Raw genomic sequence first — 23,511 nt, forward strand, 5'->3', positions numbered from 1 at the left:
AAAGAAAAAAAAAAAACCCGCAAAGAAAAGAAAAAAAAAAAAAAGCAAAAAAGCGATTAAAAAAAAAGCAAAAAAAAAAAAAAAAGAAAAAGAAAAATAAAGCAACAAATCGAACGAGCGAGAGAGCAACCCTCCCTCCCGGGCAGCAGCAGCCACACAAGCCGGCAGCTCGGCTGTTTTACATGGAGAGCACAAACCCCCGGCAAGCGGAGGAGCAGCGGGACTCCGCGCGGAGATCTTTGCATCAAAATGGTAGAGCCTGCACCCCCCACCCCCCCCCTTCCATTCTCTCCTTTATTATTTTTGTTTCTTTCCTTATCCTCCCCCCTCCCCCCCCACCCCAGGGCTCGGGGCTTTGCTGACTTTGCAGAGGCCCTCCTGAAACTTACCCCGGAATCCTTGCGGGGGGGGGGGGGGGAGGGGGGCGCATCCTTATGGGGCGGGGGGTGCAGGGGTGGGGGGTGCAGAGGGGCTGGGCTGCGCTTATGGGGTTTGAAGGTGGGGGGGGGACACGGTGCACGAGGCCCTTATTTGCGTGCGTTTACAATAATAATAATTATTATCATTATTTCCTTGTGCCCCCCCCGCTCTCCCTCCCCCCAGCATGGTGCACAGGCCCCGTTCTGCACGGGGTGCCCTTCCTGGGTGCCCACCCCAGGCTCCTTGTCCTCTGTCCTATGGGGGGACTGTGCTCAGTGCTGGGGGGGAAGTGGGGGGGGGCATTGGGAACATGGCGGAGGGGGGATAGGGAAAGTTTGGGTGCCTGCTGCTCACCCAGGGCCAGAGGATCCCCTGGCATTGTGCAGCCTTTCTTGTTTCCCGGATGACTCCTTCATTTTGCTTAATTCCTCCCGGCGGTGACCCCCCCCTCCCCTTCCTCCCACATTATCCCTGTGGGGCTGGGGGCACCCAGCAGCTCCCTATGGCAGGGAGTTGGGGAGGGGGGGAGGGGGGTGTTGGGGCACCCATTGCAGAACAAACATCTCTGTGCATGCTGCTAGAAAATAAGAACATGCCGAAGAGGCACATTGCACGGGTGACCTATTTTAGCCAGCAGTTATGTATTTTGTAATTTTGGGGTGGGGGAAGGATTTGACCTGCACCAAGCAACCTTGAACCGGGGGGGGGAGGTGGGGGGGAGAAACATTCCTCAGGATGCTTCAGGCAACCCTATCCCTGAAAGTGTGCAGCTGTGGGATGGACCAACCCGTGGTTCTGTGCCTGTGATAGCAGCCCTGGGGTCACCCAGAATGAACGTAGCGATGGGGGTGGAGGCCCCGCTATGGGGATGTGGTTGGGATGCTGCTGTGGTTCCCCGGTGTTGTTACCCACGGCTGGGATGGGTGTGTGGCATTTGTGCTGGTACCCATTCAGCTTCCGAGATCTCCGTGTGGAACCACAGCCTGAGCTGTGTTTCTTTCCATTATTTTGTCTTTCTTTTATTGGTGTAGCATTAGGTTTGCACCCATCCGTGAAGCAGAGCATCCTTCTGTTGCTGCACTGTTTGCATCCTACTTGTCCCCCATGTCCCCATCAAGGGATGGGATGAGCCCAGGGCATGGCTCATGACCCCATTGCCCTGTGCATCTTCCCCTTTTTTCTCCTAATGGCAGCACGTGGTGATGGACCGCCCAACTGGGTGCACCACCATTCCTGGTGTTTCTCATTGAAGCCACTTGGGGTCTTGTCCCCACGTCCCTCATCAGGTGGTGCGACCTGGTGTTGGGTCACCCCTCTGGGGCTGTAGGACCATCCCCAGTCTCTCTCATTGAGGCCATCTGGGGGCTCAGTGAAGTTCCTTACTATGAGACTGGTGGGGTGCTGGAACGGGCTGCCCAGAGAGGCTGTGGATGCCCCATCCCTGGAGGAACTCAAGGCCAGGTTGGATGGGGCCCTGGGCAGCCTGGTCTTGTTCCCATCCCCAAGCACCATGTACCTCCTCCTTTTCAGCACGGTGTGATGGATCGCCCCATTGGGGCTGTAGGGTCAGCCCTGCTGTCTCTTGTCAAGACCATTGTGAACATTTGAGGCCTTGTCTCCATGTCCCTCATCAGTTGGTGTGACCTGGTGTGACCTACAGCCTCACTGGAGCGGTAGGGCCATCCCTGCTGTCGCTTGTCAGGGACACTTGGGCCTTGTGGTGGTGCAACCTGGGATGATTTTGGGTACGGGGCCAGGATGGAGGTGTCAGCACATCTGGGATGGACAAGAGGCTTAATTACAGCACAGAGCCTCCATGGGAGGACAGAGGGACCGGAGGAACTCTGTTAGCAGGGCTGTGGCTCGGACTGGGACCTTTCAGGCAGTTGTGGGGCCTGGGGCCACGTGTGAGCAGCATTGGGTTTTTGGGTGCTGGAGAGTGGATCTCAGTGACTGCTGGCTCAGGCCTGGGATCAGTGCTGGAGGTGACAGAGGAGCAGCAGTGCCCACGAGGTTGGGTTGGCTCTGAGGGAAGGGTGGGCGCTTGTGAGGGATGAGAAGCTTTGGTGACATTGGGAAGGGTGACGTTGCCATCCCACTGCCCAAATCCATCACCCACCACTTCGAGTGGGAATTGTGGAAATTTCTGCATAGGACTGGGAACATCAGCAGGATCCCACGGTAGGGATACTCGTGCACTTCCCATCCCCACATCCCCATAGCATGGTGACATGGGGACACGTGTGCTGTGTCCCTGACCCCCTTGTGCCAGCATCTTGCACCGGGCTGGACAGCAGCTGGATCCAGCACCTGGTGCAGCCACTTGGCCTGCAGCCCAGCTGGAAAGGTTAGCACTGGGGTTTGTCCTTGTTTCCTCCCTTCATCCTCCTTCCTCTTGTTTTTCTCGGGCAGAGGAGTGAGGCAGAGGCGGTGGCTTTATGTGTGTGCATCCCCAGCGCCCATCTCTCCCTGCTTGGGGTCTCCCATGGGCCACACACTTGGTGGCACAGAGCGTTACCCCGAGGGATGCATCCTATTTGCAAGCACAGGTGTGGGTGCTGCCATACCCAGAGCTGGGACATCGCTGTAACTTTGCATCTCTGTACTCGAAAAGAAAAGCGGGGAAAAAAAGCTTTTAAAAAAGTATAAAAATAAAAAAGCCCAAATACAAACAGCCCTTAAGCAGCGGCTCCGGCTCCCCTGTGCGGAGGCCCCACAACCCAGCCTCTATGCGGGGCCCAGGGATGGGGAATGAGCCGTCCCCGATCCCTTCTTCGGGGCTGGTCCCGCTGCTGACTTTCCAGATGGTTCCCTGGCAATGTGGGTGCTGGCTTCTAGGAAAAAAAGCATCTTGAAAAAAAGTAAACCAAAGAAGGGAAAATGAGCCTGGAAAGTTTTTGGCTGCCCTCAAAATCCCAAATTTGGTTGTCTCTTGGGGCGGTGCAGAGGTCTTTTTTGGGTGCCCGATGCCCTGTGGTGGGATGGGCACTGGGAGCATCGTCCACATTGGTATGTCCACTGCCAGCATGGAGCTCCATCCTTCAAATATAGGGAAAACTCTGATTTGAGGCAGGAGAGGCGCTGGTGGCCCAAAGGAATGGGGCCAAACCCTTTGGACCTTCCCCACTTCATGCCCCGGAGCATCCCCATGGACGGGGTGCCACAGTTGGGCTCTCTACTGCTTTCCCTTGCTGCTTGTTTTTCTGAACGGACCTTGAAATCCCAAACCAGCCCTCAGAGCAGCCCTGCAATGGGAGGGATGCAATGAGGATGCTCTGGCAGCCTTCTGCCCTTGGGTTTTTCCAAAAAATTGTGTGAACGCAATGCGCGGGAGCTGTACCACAGTGCTGGTGAAGGGAGGAGATAGAGAAGGGCACGGTGGGGAGAGCCTTCCTCCAACACAGGGCTTCTGTGCATGGCCACGATCCAAAACCCAGTGGTTTCCTGGGTTCCTGGTGATGTTTTTTTGGTGACAGTTCTGGAGTTTGGGTGGTTTTATGGCTTTTGGGGATGTTTCCTGAGTTTTTGGTGGCATTTCTTGTGTGTTTTTTAGCTGCTCAGCAGTGCTGCAGGTCATGGGGTGGCTTAATTCCCATGAGCTTTGCACTGTTTTTAGCATTATCTGCTCTCAAAGCCAGAGAAGAGAGGATGCAGATCTCATCCAAGGGCACAGGGCAATTGATAGGAATAGGAACCTGAGGGCAGATTGTAGGGATGAAGCCCCACTGTGCGGCACACGGGTTGGCATCATCTCAGTGATGCAATTTTGTGTCATGCAAATTCTACAACAATAGGTTTTAATGCCGTTCTTTTCTTTAGCAGAAGTGTGGCATCAAACAGGGATTCAGCAAAGCTTTCTCCTCAAAGCACAGCATTGTCCAAATCGCAGATAGGACAGGTTTTAATTATTTTTGACAAGCAAGATACAGGCAGCATCCTGAGCTACTTATCAGAGCGCTTTTCCTTAGTGCAGCTTAATATTGAAGGTCAACGTTCAGTGCTTCAGCAGTTGCAAAATGCTACCAAAAAGTAGATTCGTAGAATCATAGAATGGCTGGGTTGCAAAGGACCACAATGCTTATCTAGTTTCAACCCCCTGCTATGTGCAGGGTCACCAACCAGCAGACCAGGCTGCCCAGAGCCACATCCAGCCTGGCCTTGAATGCCTGCAGGGATGATTGCACGGGAGAACTGAGTTTGGGGGATTTTGGGGGCGTGAAAAATTGGAAGGGAATTCCCAGAGCAGAGATCTGTTCAAGGCAGGGGGTGTTTACATAGCACTGCTGCTGCTTCCCTGGCCCAGTTGTGGCTCCCTGCGGTCCAGTGAGCATCATCCGTGCTTCCCGCATGGCCCTTATCTCTGCCCACATCCTGCTGCTGCACACTGACTGAGGGTAGCAGTGAGGTTTCTTTGAAGGGAAAGGAAGGAAACAGGGACTTGTGCACGAAAAAATAGGAGTAATAAAAAAAACGTGTGAGCACTACGGGCCCCGCTTGCCCCCAGCATCCTCCCCATGGGCTGTTTCGGGACGGGGCTTTGGCAGCGCTGGTTGGAAATGCTCTTAAAATAGAGCTGGAGGGAAGCGTCGGCGCGGGGGGGCTGGCTGCAGGCGCCGGCTGGCCCAGCAGGGTGGGGAGTGCACGGCCACGCCGCTTTCGAATAATCCCAATGGGGCTCTGCTCAGTGCTGGGGAAGGCAGAGGTTTGGTGATGGCTTTGGTTGGGAGAGTTTGGGAAAAGGAGAAGGTGTGAGTGTTTGGTGGGACGGGGGCATCCAGTGGGACCCCCAGTTTGGGATGGGGGTGAGGATGGGGCAGGGAGGGGGCTGGGGATGGTGCAGGGGTTGGGGTCAGTGATGGAGATGGAGATTGGAGATAGGAATTGGAGGCTGGGGATGGGGTTTGGAGGTGGGGACAGGGATGAAGACAGGGTTGGGGTTGGAGTTGGAGGTGGGGACAAGGATTGGCGATGAGGATGGGACTGGAGATTGGAGATGGGGACAGGGGTAGAGATGGGGCTGGAAATTGGAGATGGAGATTGGAGATGGGGACAGGGGTGGAGATGGGGCTGGAAATTGGAGATGGAGATTGGAGATGGGGACAGGGGTGGAGATGGGGCTGGAAATTGGAGATGGAGATTGGAGATGGGGACAGGGGTGGAGATGGGGCTGGAAATTGGAGATGGAGATTGGAGATGGGGACAGGGGTGGAGATGGGGCTGGAAATTGGAGATGGAGATTGGAGATGGGGACAGGATTGGGGTTGGAAATGGGATTGGGGTTGAGATTGAGATTGGAGGTGGGATTGGAGTTAAGGTTGAAGATGGAGGTGGGGTTGGGAATGAAGATGGGGGTGGAGATGGAGATGGGGACGCAAAATGAGACTTGTTCCCACCAGGCTGAGCCTCTTGCAAAACTAAACCAAAGCAACGTGAGCTGCCAGTGAGCCAAAGCCGTGATGGCAGAAAAGAGCAAAAATATGGTTTGTTTTTTTTTTACTTAAAATATGTGTATATATTCATGGTTAGCACATGGGAAGGGGTTGTGGGATTGATCCCCTGTGCTGATGCAGCCCGGAGGGATTGTTTGGGGGTGAGGCGGGGATGTGACCCCCATGGGTGCCTCTCTGATGCGACTCAGGGCTTGGCTGGGACGCCAGTTCCGGGCAAGAGCACGAAAGCATCTGATAGCAATAAAAAGCAAACCCTCCTGCTGACAAGTCCAGGCTGAAGTCACTGGCGGGACGCGGCCAAGACACGCATTGTCCTCGCCGCTGCTGGGACTGATTAGAGCTGCCTGGCAGGACCCGGTGCTGGGTGAGGGGTCAGCCCCTTTTTGCCAAAAATGCCTCAATCTAGAGCAAAAAGCCAACGTTTGTTTTTCAGACTGGGCTGCAGCGGAGGCGATGCTGTCCAGAGGACCCCATTTCCCCAATATTGCACCCGTTTTTCCACCTGCACACCTTGTGGAGTCATGGCATCCTATATCGGGAGCAAAGCGAGGTGCACCCAGTGTTGCGAATGCTAAAGGAAAAACACAAATGTAGGGCTTTTTTTTGGAGTGAAATCAAGGCGGGAGAGTCCCTGGCAAGCAGCAGACTGCTCGGTTGAAAGCTTGCTGTTTCTTCAACGTTCACAGTGATTTTCATTATATCATCATTTTTTTCAATTCGCTTGGAGGAGCTGAGCCATCCAAATTCCTTCCGTCGACGTGTCCTTGGCAGTCACAAGGGTTAGAGAGCAGAGGGGACGGATGGATGGACGGGTGGGTCGATAGGTGGATGGAGGGATGATGGGTGGGATGATGGATGGAGGGGTGGGGGCACGGATGGGGGGATGAATGGGTGGGTGGGTGGATGGGGGCACGGATGGGGGGATGAATGGATGGGTGGGTGGGTGATGGATGGATGGGGGCACGGATGGAGGGATGAATGCGTGGTTGGGTAGATGGACAGATGGGTGGGGGCACGGATGGAGTGATGAATGCATGGGTGGGTAGATGGACAGATGGATGACTGGCTGGATGTTTGGTTGGTTGGTGGATGGATGGGTGTTTCATTGGTTGGTAGATGGATGGATAGATGCACCAGCTGGGATGCAGCATTTTATAACCAAAATATCCATAATATATACCTTCCCCACCTTGCCCTGCTGCAGAGCTGGGAGCAGAGCTGCATTTTCCTCCTTTTCTCAAGGACATAAATGTTTGCTGGGACTGCCCCATGCCAGGGCTGCTGAGTTGCTGAGATGGATGGCTGCAGAGCAGCAATTCAGAGGAAAATGAAAAATTTTAGCAGGGTGGAGGAGGGGTTTTGTTTGTTTGTTGAGAAAACAAAGAAGAAAACACCCATTTTTGTTATTTAAGCATTTTTCTGGTATGTTTTTGCCTTTGGCTTAACAAAAAAAAAAAAAAAAGAATGTGTCTTGCTGGAATCATTCAGTTGATCAAGAACTGTTGTTTGTCCCAGAAAAAGTAAGAGAAGTAAGTAAGAAAGTCTTCTGGTGCGGAGGGTGCAGGATAAAGCACTGCCCCTCTATCACTGTACTGTGCCCCAGCCCCTCTCACAGCCCCTAGCAGGACAGAGAGCGTTCTCAGAGCCATATCCATCCGTGCCTCTTGTCTTGGGTGCTCAGCATGGAGAACAAGGGGAAAGAAAGTTTGGATCTCCATAGGACCTTGGGTGAGGGTCCTGGGTCTGTGCCCTTGCAAAAGCACGTGTAGGTAGAGTTAAATCACTGGGCAGCAGCCCCAGCGCTCACAGCGTTTCCAGGCTTGGATTGTTCTGGGTGCTGCCTTTCCCGAGGCAACTATAAGATGAAAGTTTAATTAAGGGGAAAAAAAAAAAAAAGGGGCATAAATCATCCTGGTGAATAATGCCAACGTGAGTCAGCGCACGTGGGGTAATTCGGTAATTGCTTTTAAGGGGCATGTGCTTAATGTGCACGTGTGCTCTACCGGGAATTTGCTCGGCATGGCGTAGGGTGATGGGAAGTGCCCATGGATTCACCTGTGGCTCCTTGGCCTCATGGGAGGAAGAGAAGTAGGAGATACAGCCCAGGGGCTGCTTTCTGTGAGCATAACCCAAGTGTTGTGGGATTTTACGTAATTGTGTTGTAAGAATGGGGAAGTTTAAAATCCTAATTGCTTTCTTGCTAGGTGGAATCATTTATTGCCTACAACTGATGAATATCCCCACCACAGCTCCCACCCCATCTGATTCAGGAGGCTGAGGATGTATTAAAGTGCCCCTGTCCTGCATGACGTCTTCTGTCCATGAGTGTTGAGGCTTTGGCCTCCACCAGGGCTGTGGGATGGCCACGGTACTTCCCACCTGCACTGAGGGGCTGTTGACAAGTGTTTGTGGCTCTTCAGCCTGTTCTCACAGCAAATTTTCTCCTCCTTGATTGAGTCTTTTTGGTTGGCATCTCCAAGCTGAGCATAGTAGTGAAGCTCTTTGGTTGGTGTCCCCAAGCTTCATTTGATGGTGGAGCATTTTGGTTGGCATCCCCAAGCTGGGCCTGGTGGTAGAGCCTCTGTTGTTGGTGTCCGCAAGCATAGTCCGGTGGCGGAGGATTTTGGTTGATGTTTCCAGGCTGGGTCTGGTGGTAGAGCCTCTTGGCTGGTGTCCCCACGATGAAGCTTCTTGGTTGGTGTTCCCAAGCTTAGTCTGGAGGTGGAGCCTCTTGGTTGTCATCTCTGACCGGGAACAGGTGGACAGAGATGGGTGACATGGCTGGGTGGGTTTTTTTTTTCCTGGGGAAAGAGCCTTTTTGAACAGTTTTATTTCCTTCTTGCCCACAGCTGATAGTCGAAAAGACAACTGACTACCCTTCAGCCGAGTACTCCCTGGTGGAGGATGTAGCCCTCCACTTCACGTGTTTGATGGACAGACTGAACGAGCAGCGCCTCTTTCAGCCGGACCTGTGCGACGTGGACATCGTGCTGGTGCAGCACAAGAGCATCTTCCCGGCGCACAAGGGGGTCCTGGCAGCCTACAGCCAGTTCTTCCACTCCCTCTTCACCCAAAACAAGCAGCTGCAACGCGTGGAGCTCTCCCTGGAGGCCCTCACCTCTCAGGGCCTCCAGCAGATCCTCAACTTCATCTACACCTCCAAGCTCCTCGTCAACTCCTGCAATGTGCAGGACGTGCTGAACGCGGCCGCCGTGCTGCAGATGAACAACATCGCGTCCTCCTGCCAGGACCTGCTGGACACGCGCTCGCTCAGCCTGGCTACCGACATGGCCCTGCCCGCCGAGGGCTGTGCTGGCCCTCCGCCATATTACTGTGAGATCAAGCAGGAGGTGGACACCCCTCACCCCAAAATCTACGCCCGGGAAGGCACTGATCCCTACTCGGTGCGGGTGGAGGATGGGGCGGGTGGTGGGCCGCTGCCGCCAGGCCAGGCCAAGCAGTACTACAAGGAGGAGAAGGACGGTGGTCCGGGCGCTGTCTGCAAGGTGGAGGGTGAGGAATCCGAGGAGGACTTAGACAGCCAGAGCTCCTACAACCGGGAGCAGATCATCGTGGAGGTGAACCTCAACAACCAGACTCTCAATGTCTCTAAGGGCATGGAGGGGAAGGCGGCCGCCAGCGAGGCGGCTGTGATGGGGCGGCCCGATGGAGATGGACGTGACACGGAGGAGGATGGGGAGGAGGAGAACGAGGAAGGGGATGAGGAGGAGGAAGAAGAGGAGGATGCAGAGGTGGGTGAGGAGGAAGAGGAGGAACACAGTGAGGAAGAAGACCTGGAGGAGACAACAGAAGAGGAGGAGGAGGAGGAGGAGGAGGAAGACACATCAGAGGTGAAAAGGGAAAAGAGTGGGCAGACCCGCAGAGGAAGCCGAGCATCCAAAGCCACCAAATCTGCCATGGCCACCCGGTCCCAGGAGATGGCCAAGACAGAAGAGGAGGAAGAGGAAGAAGAGGAAGGGCAACGAGGAAGGAAGAGGAAGAAAGAGCAAGACGGGTTGGGCCAGAAGGTAAAACTGGAGGAGAAGCAGCACTACCCATGCAAGAAGTGTCCCCGGGTCTTCAACAACCGCTGGTACCTGGAGAAGCACATGAACGTCACGCACAGCCGCATGCAGATCTGTGACAAGTGTGGCAAACGCTTCCTGCTGGAGAGTGAGCTGCTGCTGCACCATCAGACTGACTGTGAGAAGAACATCCAGGTGAGCCTGCCAGCCCAGCAACATCCCCCCTAGGGAAGGGACATCCCAGCATGGCGGGGCATCCTGCTGGGGACGGGGATCCCATCAAGGGGGGGACATCTCACTGTGATTGGACAGCCTGCTGGGGAGGGAGATCGTACTATGATGGGGCATCCTGCTGAGGTGGTTCATCCCACCAAGGAGAAGGATGTCCCACCATGACAAGACATCCCAACGGGGAGAACATCCCTTCCAGTTACACCATAGCATGGTCTTGTGTGCAAATAATACTTTTGAAGTTGTGGGTGGACGTGGTGGACTGGAGGGAACCTTGCTTCTCCTGTGAGCTGTCTTCGAGCTTAGAGGGTTCCCACGGTGGCATGGGACCAGAGGATTAGTGCTGACAGACAGTGTCTTCCCCTTGGCCAGCCAGGTAGAAATGCAGAGTGGTTTGAGGGGAGTAGGTTTTCTTTGCGTTTGTTCAGTTAATCTGGATAAAACACTGCAAGCCTCTAATGGAGACGCACTCCAGCCGGTTCCACCCAGGCTTAAACCAATTTAGCTTGATTTGAAGAATTGCTGACATAAGTAAGTGGTTTTAATCTGCCTTTTGTGCTCTTTAGCTCACGTATTTAGCAAATTTCCAAACTCACTTGACATCCATGCAAGGCTCAGGGGCTGTATGTCCTTCGCCTAGCACTAATGGGATCCTTGTCTGCATGTGCAAATTGCCTCCGTTAGATCAGTGCAACTTTGGGGTGACAGGCAGGCATCCCTGCTGAGCAGCAAAATGGCACATTCCTGCAAACTTCTAATTCCCAATGAACAGTTCTGCACAGGGCTGCTGCTGTTAAGAAAAGAACAAAGTCTTCTAGAGGGCTTCCCACCAAATGATCCTTCTATCAAACGTTGGGATTTTAAGGGATTTTGCACCCCTCCTTGGTGAAAGGAACGCAACCAAGGTGTGGCTGCAGCCCTGCAATGCTTGCATCTCGAATAAAATAGGTGACAAAGCCCTTTGGAGTGTCCTTCTGAAAAAAGCACACAGTTCTGATGCCTGCTTTTTTGGGATGACTTTGCATTCACTGAACCAGGACCGGTGAATCCATGCCCAGCGCCTCTCGCGTGCTGGTGGCTGGTTCAGAGTCCATCATAAAGCAATTGAAAGATTTTCCCAGGACGTTTCTTTGTGACTTTCTGCTGCTTTCCTGGTGGATGACATGAGGCTATCAGCGAGTGCTGTCACCTCTTTGCTTTTTTCCCTCCTCCCTTTTTAATCCCTTCTCTGGGTCATTTTGGAATAGGGTGAGCCACAGCTGCCCCTGTGGTGACCTCCCTCCGCAGAAGGCTTGGCTCATTACCTCTCACTTACTCAGGCTTTTTGCATTTTATAAATAGCAGCCAAATTCACTCTACTTAGCCCGACAATATTGAATAACTTTATCAGTGTAGCATGGAGTTATGCCTGGTTGGAAAAGGGAATTTTTTTGGTCTCTGCGTCGGACAGTTTTTAAACACATCCATGGAAGGACCATTCCTTTTACCCTATTCGTGTCATCTAAAATCTATTAATGATTTGTTCCCACATCACACCCTGAGGGCTCTCAATCCCTCACTGCAGCTTTGCTCCCTGTGAACGTTTCCCATTGACACCCATGACCCCATCGCAGCTTTCCTGCCCTGCTGCCTCAATAAGGATTCGCCCTTTGCTTTATCACGTTGTTCTTAAAATCTCTCTTGACCTGCTCCAGTGTGATTTTCCTCTTCACTTGCCAGAATTTATTTGATGATTTGCCTTGTCCTTTGCCTGAGGGCACAGGGCTCTGTCCTCGAGGCTGCCTGGTCCCAGATGAGGACTTTCCTACATCTCCTTCCTCTGTCTTTAATTTTAATATTCCCCAGCAGCCTTTTTCATTTTAAGTGGAGAATATGGAAGTTGGTCCCGAAACATCTCTTAAAGCAGAGATAAAACTGCTCTGATCTATAGAAATATTTACTTAGAACCAGTAAAACTCAGAGGACTGCTCATGCTGGAATTCAAGCCTGCCAGGATGAAGAAATCGAGTGCTGGGATTGCTTCTGTGACCCTCATTTTGCCTTTCAGGCACCTAAATATAAAGACACTATGACAACATGACATAATAGTATATTTTCTGTGGTACTGCAGCCTCATTCAGTGCATAATTTGAAGGAGCATCTCTTCCCCTGGATATGTGGAGAAGGTTGAGGCAAATCTGCCTGCACCCCCTGTGAAATCCCCCATGGGTTTGCTGATACTGCTTGGCCGTGCTGTTGCCAGATGCTTCCTAGGCATCAATTATTACTCACAAGGAGAAGAGATGTTCTGAGCCCCGTTGGACAAGAGGAGTTGGACAAGAGTACGCGGGGAGATGAAGGCTGCACCAGCAGAGCAATGGCTGTGCAATGCTTTTTGTTTCCCCGTGCTCCAGGATGATTTCATGCACCACTGGTTGGGTTCACCTCTCTCTCTGGTGGAATTCAGAAAGAGTTTTGAGCCTGGGCATGTGATAAAAGTGGGCAATGTGATAAAAAGCCAACCACAGCCCATGCCGGAGGTGAAAAGCCATTCATGGAGGCACAGGTTGCAGCTTCTCCTGGCAGCTTTCTGACAAGTATTGAGCTTGATGGAGCAGGAGCAAACGTTTATTGTGATTCCCAGGAGGAGACTTTGCTGGTGATTAACATTGTCACATCCTGTCGTTCTGCTGTGCAAATGAGCCCGTTTGGGGTCTGTTTTGCTCCATTAATGGCTGTTTTCTGAACTAATGGATGTTAATAAATTTTGGGAGATTCATGGGCGTTTTCAAAATCCATGGATACTAGTAAAATTTTGGGGATGAATACCAATTTTCAGAGAGCTCATTTAGTGCTAGGATACCTGCTGAAGACAAAAGTCGTTCTGCCCTAGTTTGGTGCCTCTCTTTTTCCCTGTGTCCCTTGCAGCTTTCTAATGCTAATACAGTGGGGTTGGATTTTTTGGGTGTAATGTCTTTATTGTGTGCAAGCATGAAATCCCCAGCTGGGAATAAGACCCTGGTGCATGAGCCATAGGTTTTGCAAGTCTCATAGATCCATTGCCAGAGGGATGTGTCCTTCCTTGGAAGGAAGGATCCACATCAGCCCAGCCAATGAGCAGAAAATTGGGTTTTGGAGCTCTTGAAGCCGCGAGGTCTGTGGCAACCTTGCTTGTCGTTCTGTCAGCTTCAGGTTTTGTGATGATGTTGTCTTTCAACAGCCAAAGCAAAACCCAAATACCGGCAATGCCTCGGTACGTTCCCCTGCCTCCCTGCCCAGCCCCTCTCTCATTGCAGTGTGTGACGTGTGGGAAGGGCTTCAAGAAGCTCTGGTCTCTCCATGAGCACAACAAGATCGTCCATGGCTACGCTGAGAAGAAGTTCTCCTGCGAGATCTGCGAGAAGAAGTTCTACACCATGGCCCACGTGCGCAAACACATGGTTGGTGAGTGCGGGAGGCGCCGGGTCTCGTTGGGGGGGATCTCATTAGGGGTGCTGATGTGGGGTTTTTGATGATGAAAGACATTTTTCTATTGCTGCTACGTTGGGAATTCAGGGCTGGGCTAGCTCTTGGCGAGCTTTTTAATGGCAAAGCAAAAGCATAGAAATTTGGCTTTTTTTATCCTGCTGTGCTGGGTGCTGAATGCTGAGCGTATGTCTGCTCTGTATTGCTGCTTTTGGAGCAGTTCTCTGCTGCAGAGCAGGTGTGGCACCAGGAAATCTCATTTATTTTATTTAACCAGAAAAAAAAAAAAGACATCAGACGTGATCAAAGGAAGGTTTGAAGTGTAACCATCCTTCCCTTGTAAAAAGAGGATGAGCCTGTGCCGGCACTGTGCTTTGAAAAGCAAATCACAGATGGCAACTGCAGCCACATCTCTGTGCTCACAGGCAATAAAAAAGAGCAAAAAAGGGTGTTTTTTTTTTTTTTTTGGCAGATAGCATCTTGCACTGGGTTGTATAAAGGAGGGAAGGTCAGTGGTGAGCCCCAGGCTCATTGGTGGCATGGTGCTACCACACGTCTTCTTGGGATATGTCTTTGGGTTGGCCAAGATTGGGTGTCAGTTTTGGGACCGCCAGAGGCCAATGCATGGGGAGGGTGTGTGACACTCCTCACCTCTGCTGCAGCTCACACCAAGGACATGCCCTTCACCTGCGAGACCTGCGGGAAGTCCTTCAAGCGCAGCATGTCCCTCAAGGTCCATTCGCTGCAGCACTCTGGGGAGAAGCCTTTCAAGTGTGAGGTGAGGTCTCTTCTGCTCCCCACATTCCCCATGCCCCGCTTTCTCACAGATGGGGGCAGAAGCGCTGGGGAAGTGTAGTCCAGTTCACAGTCCTTTGTGCTGTTTGGGCTTTTCCTCCCTTTCCCGTGCTTTGTGTTCCTGCCTGAAGGCCTCACCTACCCTAGAGTTAGACTGAGGCTTTCAGTCTGTCTTGGTTTGGAAGGGACTTTAATGATCATCCAGTTCTAACTGCCTTCTATGGGCTGGGTGCCCCCACCAACTCAAGCAGCCCAGGGCCCCATCCAACCTAGCTTTGGGCACCTCCAGGGATGGGACATCCACAGCTTCTCTCCGCAACCCCAAAACTCACTTGTTTGCATTATCTCAGGGAAAAAGCAACTTTGTCCTTTTCCCACATGAGGTGGGGGTGGGCTGGGATGTTGGGGTGTTTCCTGTGCTTAACAACCACTCATCCACCCCACTGCAGAACTGCAACGAGCGCTTCCAGTACAAGTACCAGCTCCGCTCCCACATGAGCATCCACATCGGCCACAAGCAGTTCATGTGCCAGTGGTGTGGCAAGGACTTCAACATGAAGCAGTACTTCGATGAGCACATGAAGACGCACACGGGTGAGAGCTCCTGGCTTGTTGGGATGGGATGGGAGTGGCATTTGGGAGTGGAGATGTCAAGAAGTGCAGAGACGTGGCACTGAGAGACATGGTTAGTGGGCATGGTGGGGATGGGTTGGGATTGGACTTGATGATCTTAGAGGTCTTTTCTAGCCCTTAATGATTCAGAGATTCTGTGGGGATGAGGGAAGGATCCAGTGCTGCTTCTCACCTTTTCCCCACCAAAAACCCAGGTGAGAAGCCCTACATCTGCGAGATCTGCGGGAAGAGCTTCACCAGCCGCCCCAACATGAAGCGGCACCGCCGGACCCACACGGGCGAGAAGCCCTACCCCTGCGATGTCTGTGGCCAACGCTTCCGCTTCTCCAACATGCTGAAAGCCCACAAGGAGAAATGCTTCCGTGTCAGCAACCCCTTGGCATCGGACACAGCGGTCCCTCAGCCTGCTGCCAGCCCGGCCCCGCTGCCCCCCGGCGTCTCCCCACTGCCGCTGCTTCCTCCCCTGCCACAGACCCTCCCTCCTCCTCCTCACCTACCACCCCCGCCTCCCCTGTTTCCTGCGGGGAGGATAAATTCAAACAACAATTAGGTGCCCTTCCCCTGCACAGACTGCTCTGCCCTTTGGAAACACCTGGGGAGATGTGGCTTCGCTTGCTCTCTACCCCATTCCTCCTCCTTCTCGTTCTGGGGTTGTTTTGGTGTTTATTTTTCTTTCTTTCTTTTTTCTTTTCTTTTTTTTTCTTTTTCCCACAAAGCCTTTCTCTGTGGGGAGTGGGAGAGCAGGAAGAAGTCTCCAAGGAGCTTAGATGTGGAGGGGGGGGACTGTCCATAAGGGTGCAGATAAGGCGTCGCTCTCTATTTCATCTTGGCCATGGAGCCCCCTGGTAGCCCTCCACCAGCACTCCCCATCATAGGGAAAACAGGGAAGAAAAGCCTCTCCCAAGGCATTTTTCCCACTGGGAGACAGTGATTTGATCCAGTAATGTAATGCAGGCTCCACTGGCTCCATCCCCAGCTGAGTTGCTTATTCTAACCCTTCCTGGTTGCCCTGTCACTGTGCATTGCATTCATCTCCACGTCAAGAGGTCGGTGGGGCTCAGAGGGACGCCATGCTGTGCCATCCGGGCTGCCAGCACTACAATCTTTATAAGCAGAAATCTAGCTAGTGGTGCTTGAATCCCTGTACTGTAAAGCTGGTCTTTCCATCAAGCTCTTTCCCCAAGAGTTGAGGTGTGTTAGCTTCCTGGTGGCATGCAGCAAAGCAGGTGTCCTCATTGATGGCCATCATCTGGCTTGCTAGCAGCCCTCTCCTTGTCTTCCTCCCCCAGCGCGGGTTGTTCTCTCAACAGACAAAAGCACAACACTGGTGCTGTGTTTTGGGGGCATGGGCAGCCTGCTGCCCTTTTGTCTTTGGGATGCCCTTCTCATCCCATTGAGAGATGGGTTTCTGGAGAAACTCTGGAGTTTGCAGAGTGGCTTTGGGAGAGCCGGGATGGCCTCAGGACCAGTGGGATGGCACCAGGGTGTAGGAGTGGGATGCAACCGGTCCTTGGCAGAATCAGCCCAGAATAGTGCCTTAACAATCCAAATAAACCCGACCTGTGGGTGAGCTCCATGTGTTGGCTGGGAGCTGCTGTGTCTCATCCCAGGCATTAGAGTGGAGGCCAGGCTGTTTCCTCGCCGTGTCAGGAAAGCCCACTTTGCTCTACCAAGCTTCACCTCCCCATAGGGTCGGCAGTCCCTTACAGGGACCAGAAGGGACTGATGTGCCAGAGAGGGCTGTGGTTGGCTTGGTGGTGCCCCATGGTGTGGGTTAATACATCGTTGGCCACACTGTGTTTGTGTGTTCCTCTCCCAGCGATCTGTATGATGCTGAAGTGAAGCTGGCCTTTGATTTCACTTATTCATGCCAGCAGAGAAGAATTGTGGTCTTGAGTAAGGGAGGAGCTGAAATTCTATTAAGGCTCTGCTGTTGTCTTCTTGTTGAATGCTGGGGTCCAATCTCCTGCTGCTGCACTTTGCCTTGGGATGTCACGTGTTGCTCTGACCATGACTCTGTGATCTCTGTCTGGTACACTATCTCTGTTGTGGGTTGGTTTGGGGAGCACTGCAGGAGCTGCAGAGCCTCCAGCATGGGCAGAGAGGTGCCAGCCCGGCTGTAGGGGATTCCTTGCTGCTCAGGGCAGCTCTGCAGATGTATGTGGACATCAGTCAGGTTGCAGAGGAGGTGGTGAGGAGGTTTCTTGGTGGTCAGGAGAGAGAGAGGACATTGGGTGGGCTGCGGGAGCCCTTTCTGTGTGCTCCTGTTTGGGAGATATCAGGGTGCTGGGGAAGGTGAATCACACCTGGCCCTGCAAGAAGTCTTGGTGCGTCGTCTCCTGGACCAAATGAGCAAAGCTCTTGTGCGTATCTCCTGAACTGGGCACGGGAATGTGTCTGTGCAGAGTCAGGAGAGCTCATCATCATGCTCAGGGGCGTTGCTGGACAGGGATGTGCATTGAGACAGGTCGGAGGGATGCTGGCTGCTCTGAAAGAATAATGTTTGAACTAACAGCTTGGGTGACCAGTGTCCCCTGCTGGATGACTGAGTGGTGTCCCCACGCCTGACATCCCTGGAGAGCTTGCTGTTCTCGTGGGTTGTTAGCACTTTGTAGCAACAATTTGCTTGTCATTGTACAGGCTGGGGTCGGGTGTACCAGGATCAGTATCAGGGCCTCACCCTCACTCCCCTCTGCCTTTGAGCAGGGGAGGATGCGATGGCATAGCTGCCTCAACATATTTAACCTTCTTAGGTGGGTATGAAAAGCTTGGCCACTTTCCGTCCTTCATGACCCTGGCATGGTGCAAAGCTTTCTCAAACACCCACCTGTGAGGGACATGAGTGCTCAGTTCTTGGGGCCGTTGGCTTTTTGAAGGGACCATGACCCAGCCTGGGAGGTGGCTGCTTTGGAGGAGCTATCAGTAATACCTTTGGAGGTATTGGAGGGCCTTGGTAGAGCAGTCTGTGCTATCTCCTCCTCCACTGCCTCCCAGACCTTATCCCTTTGGGCTCCCTCGCGTTTCTTTCCCCTTGCACTCGGCCTTTAGATGGGATGGGAGCCTGCACCACAAGGAGACTTCACCTTGCCTGTGTGGTCTCCTGTGATGAACCCCATTGGCCTGCCTTCCTGGTGGACTTCTCCCCAAGTAAATCCCCCCACCAACACACCCGTGCTCCTTTATCCGCTCACGTGGAGGTGGCTTTCCCCATCCCTGTCCTCATCCTCTCCCAGCAAGGACCTGTCCCACTTGGATGTTGACATGAGATAAGAGCTCTTTGTTGGAACTAACAAAGCCAAGTTTGGTCCGGGTGAGATGAGAGGGTGCAGAGCACTTGCCATCCCTCATCCTACAGCAGCTAGGCCTCGCCACGTCCATGGGAAGCCTCACGACTGAGCTCGACCACCTCCAGTCCCCTTCAAGAGACTGCCCGGAGAGCCACTTGGAGACATTGAGATGTGACCATGCACACAGCACTTTGGAGAACCAGATTCCCTGCTGTTCCCTCCCCGCTTCAAGGCCTGGGCAGCTCCTAGGAGTCCAGCGTGGCCTCCGAGCCCTTTTGTCTACACCCTTGTTTGGTCCCGATGTGTCTTGTCATGTCTGGTTTTCGTTAACGTTCTCAAATGAGTCGCTCTCACAGAGTCTTGTCCCGCATTCATCTCGGTTGGACCCTGTTGGCACCCTTTAGGTTAGATGGGGGATGAGACAGGAGAGTCGGGCCCGTTGTGTTCAAGCTTTTTATATTTTATTTTATTGTTTTATTTTTAACTCTTGCACCTTAATCTCTCACATCCCTTCTTCGACAGACTGCAGGGGTGGAGAGGGGCTTGATTCCCATTATGCAGCTCATGAATACACCCCAATGCGACGTTCAGCCGACAGCTCTGCCCGCACCCCAGACCTGTCGGAGTTTGGTTTTGATTTTCCCTTTGGTTGAACTCTGGGGAGGGAGGGAGCTGGGCAGGGAGGGTTGTTTTTGTTTTATATATCCCAGGAGCCTGGTAGCACAGACCAGTTAGCCTCATAAAGTCCATGAGGTGCGGCTGGCCCTTCGGACCACAGCCATAACCCAAGCGCGATGGGAAGGTGATGGACTGACAGATGGTGGGAACGGCTGTGACAGTGCAATAGAGACAAGCATCCGCTGCTAGACAACTCCACTGATTCAACTCTTGGTTTGCCTGAAGTCAAGAGGGAAGGACAGATGGACAGATGCCCTTGGTTCACACGGACAGAGAGAGCTTCCCCAAACGCAGCCCTGCCTGATGAGACACAACCACAATGGAGTTGGGTTGAACTTACAAAGAAAGAACTTTTTCAAAGAACAGGAAAAAAACAAATAAGAACAACCTCAGTCGCATGGAACTTGAAGGAAACGAATGGAACCCCAAGCACTTGCCTCAGAACTAGTTTCTCATGCCTGGTGTTCGGCTCTGTGTTATTTTATGACATTCAGTATCAGTTGCCCAAACATGCCAACTTAAGAGTGTATCGGTGGCTCTACTAGTGTGAACAAACTAAATGAAGCACTTTATTCTGTATAGATAAGGGAAGACAGGGAGGGGAGGGGAAGCTTGGATGCGTTTCAGAAGCGTCTTAAGTAACGTTCTAGGAAATGTATTATTATTATTATTATTATTATTATTATTATTACTTTTTTTTTTTTATGACCATGTGTAATCAATATATGTTTATCTCTAACGCCAAGTACAGCAGTTACTCTCTTTGGGATGGTGTGATGAGGGGGAGGCCAACCCTGCTGGTTCAGCCCATCATTGTGAGGCCACCAGGGGCGAGTCTTGCCTTGTTGTTGGCTCCATTGGCTGATGCCCGGGAAGTCCCAAGAGGTGCATCAACGCTGCCTTCGAAGCACAGCTCACAGCCAGCCTTGGCACCACGACCCCAGCATGCATCGCCATCCTAAGCTGTCATCTGCCCACAGGTGCTGGAGCTGCTCTCTGGGCTGCCCGCGAGCATGACGAGCTGTGGTGGGCTGTTCTGGGGTGTCCATAGAGGCCAGGTCCTTGGCCATGCTTTGAAACCTGCTTTTGGCCTCTCACCAAGGCACGTTCAGGGCTTCCTGAAAGTGGTGAGAGGACAGAACTGGGCCTTTCCACTGCGTTCTCCCGGTCTAGAAGTGTTACGACTGTTACCAAAGAGGTTGCAAGTGGAAGGACTGAATCAATAAACAATTTGTCTTTTATAAAAGAAAACATGGAGCTCTACCCCTTTCTTTGTTATTATGGCATGCTCTCACAGCTGCTCTTGTATCACATACGTGGACTTTATGTTGGATTTGGTGGGAGGTGTGTGTGTGTGTGTGTGTGTGAGACAGCCAGACTGTTGTGGGACCAATAAAAAAAAAATCTTTTCAGGGAAGGGTGATGAGTGGGTAGAGGAAAGAGCTGGATGCTTATGGCCCTGAGGTGCTAGAGGAGGTGAGGACTGAGCTCCGGAGTCCCACCGAAGGCACAAAATTTGAGTGAACTATGAGACAAGGCTCCTCAAGCACCTTTGAAGGGAAATGAGAAACCAAAGAGCCCGTCCAAAAGCACCCAGCATCCTTATTGATTTGAAATGGAGTTGTGGGAACCTTGCCGGCACCAATACTGGGAAGCTAATGGAAGAAGAGCTGATTCTGCTGCACTCTTGGGATGTAACCTTTCAGCTAACATTGCTGGAGAAGATGTCCATAGGGGACGTGTCCTGATGGAGTTGTGTGCATCTCAGCAAGGAAGACACTGGGCAACAGCAAGGAGTGGTGCCTCCCTGGGTATTTCTCCTGGGATTTCTTACTGAAGATTGTTTTGGGCTGTAACAGCCTCTTGGTGAGTGGTGCTGGACAGTCTCTGGGCCAGACTTTTGCTTGGCCATGTGCAACTGTGCTGGCTTTCTTGGACAAGCTCTGGCTGGCGTTGGCCCTTTTTGCCGACGTGATGGGAGATTTCAAACTGCTGTATCTTTTGCTCTGTGCTAAAGGTGGTACCTCCTAAAGTTTGTGATGGATGTGAGCAACATGGGAGTGCTCAGCTCCTATTAACCAAACTCCCAACAGACAGGCACAAGGTGAGCAGCTGAGGATGCAGACCAGGATGCTGACTGGGCTTCATCACTGCTTCTGAAGCCATTATCAAGGGACCACACTTCACTAATTACACAGCACAGCAGTGCTGCCATTGGCTTCAAAGGGCCCACATTTCCCCCGGGAGCAGCTGAGCCATGAGGAGAAACCTCCATGGGGAGGAACCCTCCCTCAGGACCAAGCAACAACAGGTTTCCATTCTGCAGCCAGCAGGAACTGCTGAGGTATTGGTTTCCAGTCCCAGGTGGGAAGTGTTGTCCCACCCCTGCAACACGACTTCACTTTTTAATTCTAGGCAAGGGCTCTTTCCACTTCTGACACCAGCCATTGTCTTAGCCTGGGAGTCTTCCATGGCAATTTCTCCAGAACTGGATGGAGGGTGACTATTTATTTATTTATTTGGCCACAGATTTTTTCATGTTTGGTCGTTTTGAACATTTTGGTTGCTTTTTTTTTTTTCTCCTTAATTTTTTTTTTTTTTTTTTTCCTTTTTAATGCTATCAGCTGCCAGCCAGTCACTTCAGATTTATTTTTCTTGTGAAAATGTTTCATTGCTTTTCTGACATAATCATCTTCTAAGGAGATTATCCCATAATTCTTAGAAAATCCTTACAATGAAGGCAGGACAAGTCTCTGGCTCCTTTACTCATGGAAAATTGTCTTTACTTCCAAACTCGTTTTAGTTTCTCAAGACTGCATTTTGAGCTAGACAAATCAGCCAGACTCCTGATATCATAATGTTTGTGCTGCTATGAGGGTATTTACTTACAGGATATGTATTTGTTCTTCTTCATTACGATCACCCCTGCTTGTTGCACCATGTGATGATGTAGGCATCCAGCTGGTATTTCTCTTCCTAGATAAGTTTCTAGTTCTTATGTCTACTGAGAAAAGCTTTTAGGACATGAGCATTAAAGCTTCTGCTCTGAAATGGGGGAAAATCAGAACTCTAGAAGCTGGGGCTCCCCGTGGGGCTGGATTTCTCCAAGCTTCTCATCACAGCTTTTTCTCAGTCCTTGCATTTGGTTGCTGTGGACATCCATTTACAGCTCCATCAACATTCAAAGAAAGGAAATTTTGGGGGAAATATTGTTAAGATTTATTCTGAAATGAACTGCTGGTCACTCAGCATGGACATCGTTAGATTTTTGGTCTAACACATCTCTGTCCTGCTGCTGGTACAGTCGTGTTTCTAAGAAAACATCATCATGTTCACTTAAAAAACAAAACAAAACAAAACACAATGCATTTTGTCTCAGTAGGAAGCTCTATTTGAGCCAAACGCTGCTGAGATCTCCAAGAATTTTGCAAATTAGGATAGTGCTTTTAAAAAAAAAATGTTTGTAACAATAAAAATGAAAGCATAAATATAAACCTTTCCCTAAAGAAAAGCACTTGTCCCTCCATACATGAGGACATTGTAGTCTGTGATTGACCACAAGGAGCCCTAAGGATGGAGATGGGTGTCATACCCATCGCCCCTCTTGCAGCCCTTACCTCCTTGCATCTCTTCAATGCAAAGTCAGGATGGAGAAGGAGAACTATTTTTTTTTCCCTGTTCATTGCAATGTTGAAGGAATTTCTGCCGCCAGTGCTCACATGCCTTTTTTCTTTCAACTGTCTCATCTCTATGACCTTCACCACGTGAGAACTCCTCAGAGTCCCCCAGATCTGACCTGCACTACCTCTCTTTTCCCTCTCAAGTGCTTTGTAGCACCAAACCTGCGGCTCCCTTAGGTGAGGAAACTTATCAGAGACCCTTTTGTCTAGAGAAACATCAGCTTAATGCCTTCAGAACCCCCTTCTAGCTCCACTGCTGGCTGGAGAAGATTGGAAAAAACATGGAGAAAGAAGTGGAACAAGAGAGGAATCTCTTTGTTCTGCCAGTTGAGACTGGATTAGCACATTGCTCCATGCTTGTTTGTCTTCCCCAGCTCCTTACATGCTCTAAAATCCTTTTTTAGTTACCTTGTGAGCACCAGCAAGTTGCCATAATGCTTCAAGTCAATTTTCCCCCTCTCCCATTTGACTCAGTGAAATGGTACCAGTCACAGACACAATGTCCTGCACAGTATCTAGAGAAACCACATCTCCTACCACTCCCCATCCCTCCCTGTCCACTGGAGCAAGGAAATGATGCTACATCTTCGTTAGCCGCAAAACGTTGAGGCGCACAGGAAGGAAAGTGGCACCAGAGGCATATTGGATCTCACGGAGGACCCCTTCCCACTTCTTCTGCTCTTCATCATATCTGAGGAGAGACAGACAGACAGCTGTGGTGAGGAAAGCATCCCCTTTCTCCACCTTATAAACCCCCCACCTCCACAGCACCATGCTACGACAGGCCAATAGCAGCTGCTGGAACCCTGGCGGATGGGTTGGTATCACCAAGATGGAACATCTGTGGTGAAGGCCAGGAAATGCCTGC

At 51.6% G+C, this 23,511-nt stretch overlaps 2 protein-coding genes and 1 long non-coding RNA gene across 4 annotated transcripts in view; 2 read left to right on the plus strand and 1 right to left on the minus strand.

The window, feature by feature from the left end:
* On the plus strand, positions 1-20,214 carry ZBTB47 (zinc finger and BTB domain containing 47). Of its 2 annotated transcripts, XM_085226855.1 has the most exons (7): positions 1-252; positions 6,598-6,682; positions 8,720-10,090; positions 13,402-13,549; positions 14,233-14,348; positions 14,815-14,959; positions 15,193-20,214. In XM_085226855.1, the coding sequence occupies exons 2-7, from the start codon at positions 6,671-6,673 to the stop codon at positions 15,546-15,548; spliced, it is 2,148 nt and encodes a 715-aa protein (XP_085082981.1). In that variant the 5' UTR covers positions 1-252; positions 6,598-6,670; the 3' UTR covers positions 15,549-20,214. The 2 variants fall into 2 exon arrangements, with proteins under 2 accessions (XP_085082981.1, XP_085082982.1); XM_085226856.1 differs by lacking the exon at positions 6,598-6,682 and having other exon boundaries at positions 2-252.
* LOC146544055 (uncharacterized) lies at positions 1,129-6,591 on the plus strand. Its single transcript, XR_014884074.1, has 3 exons — positions 1,129-2,093; positions 5,817-5,900; positions 6,304-6,591. It is a non-coding gene; the product is annotated as an uncharacterized LOC146544055 (long non-coding RNA).
* The window catches only part of KLHL40 (kelch like family member 40), a 12,233-nt gene continuing 8,341 nt past the window's right edge, over positions 19,620-23,511 (minus strand). The window contains exon 6 of the mRNA XM_003206907.4: positions 19,620-23,334. Within this exon, the coding sequence (XP_003206955.1) occupies positions 23,223-23,334 (112 nt within the window). The 3' untranslated portion in view covers positions 19,620-23,222. The remainder of the gene's footprint in view (positions 23,335-23,511) is intronic.

The sequence above is a fragment of the Meleagris gallopavo genome, chromosome 6 (assembly GCF_905368555.1).
Source record: "Meleagris gallopavo chromosome 6, MGAL_WU_HG_1.1, whole genome shotgun sequence".
In the NCBI taxonomy this organism is placed as follows: Eukaryota; Metazoa; Chordata; class Aves; order Galliformes; family Phasianidae; genus Meleagris; species Meleagris gallopavo.

What these genes read in the sequence shown, in the direction of transcription:
- ZBTB47 (XM_085226855.1), top strand. An exon ending in ACTGTGAGAAGAACATCCAG is followed by an intron (nt 10,091 to 13,401) that starts GTGAGCCTGCCA and finishes CTCTCATTGCAG; the next exon opens with TGTGTGACGTGTGGGAAGGG. An exon ending in CGTGCGCAAACACATGGTTG is followed by an intron (nt 13,550 to 14,232) that starts GTGAGTGCGGGA and finishes CCTCTGCTGCAG; the next exon opens with CTCACACCAAGGACATGCCC.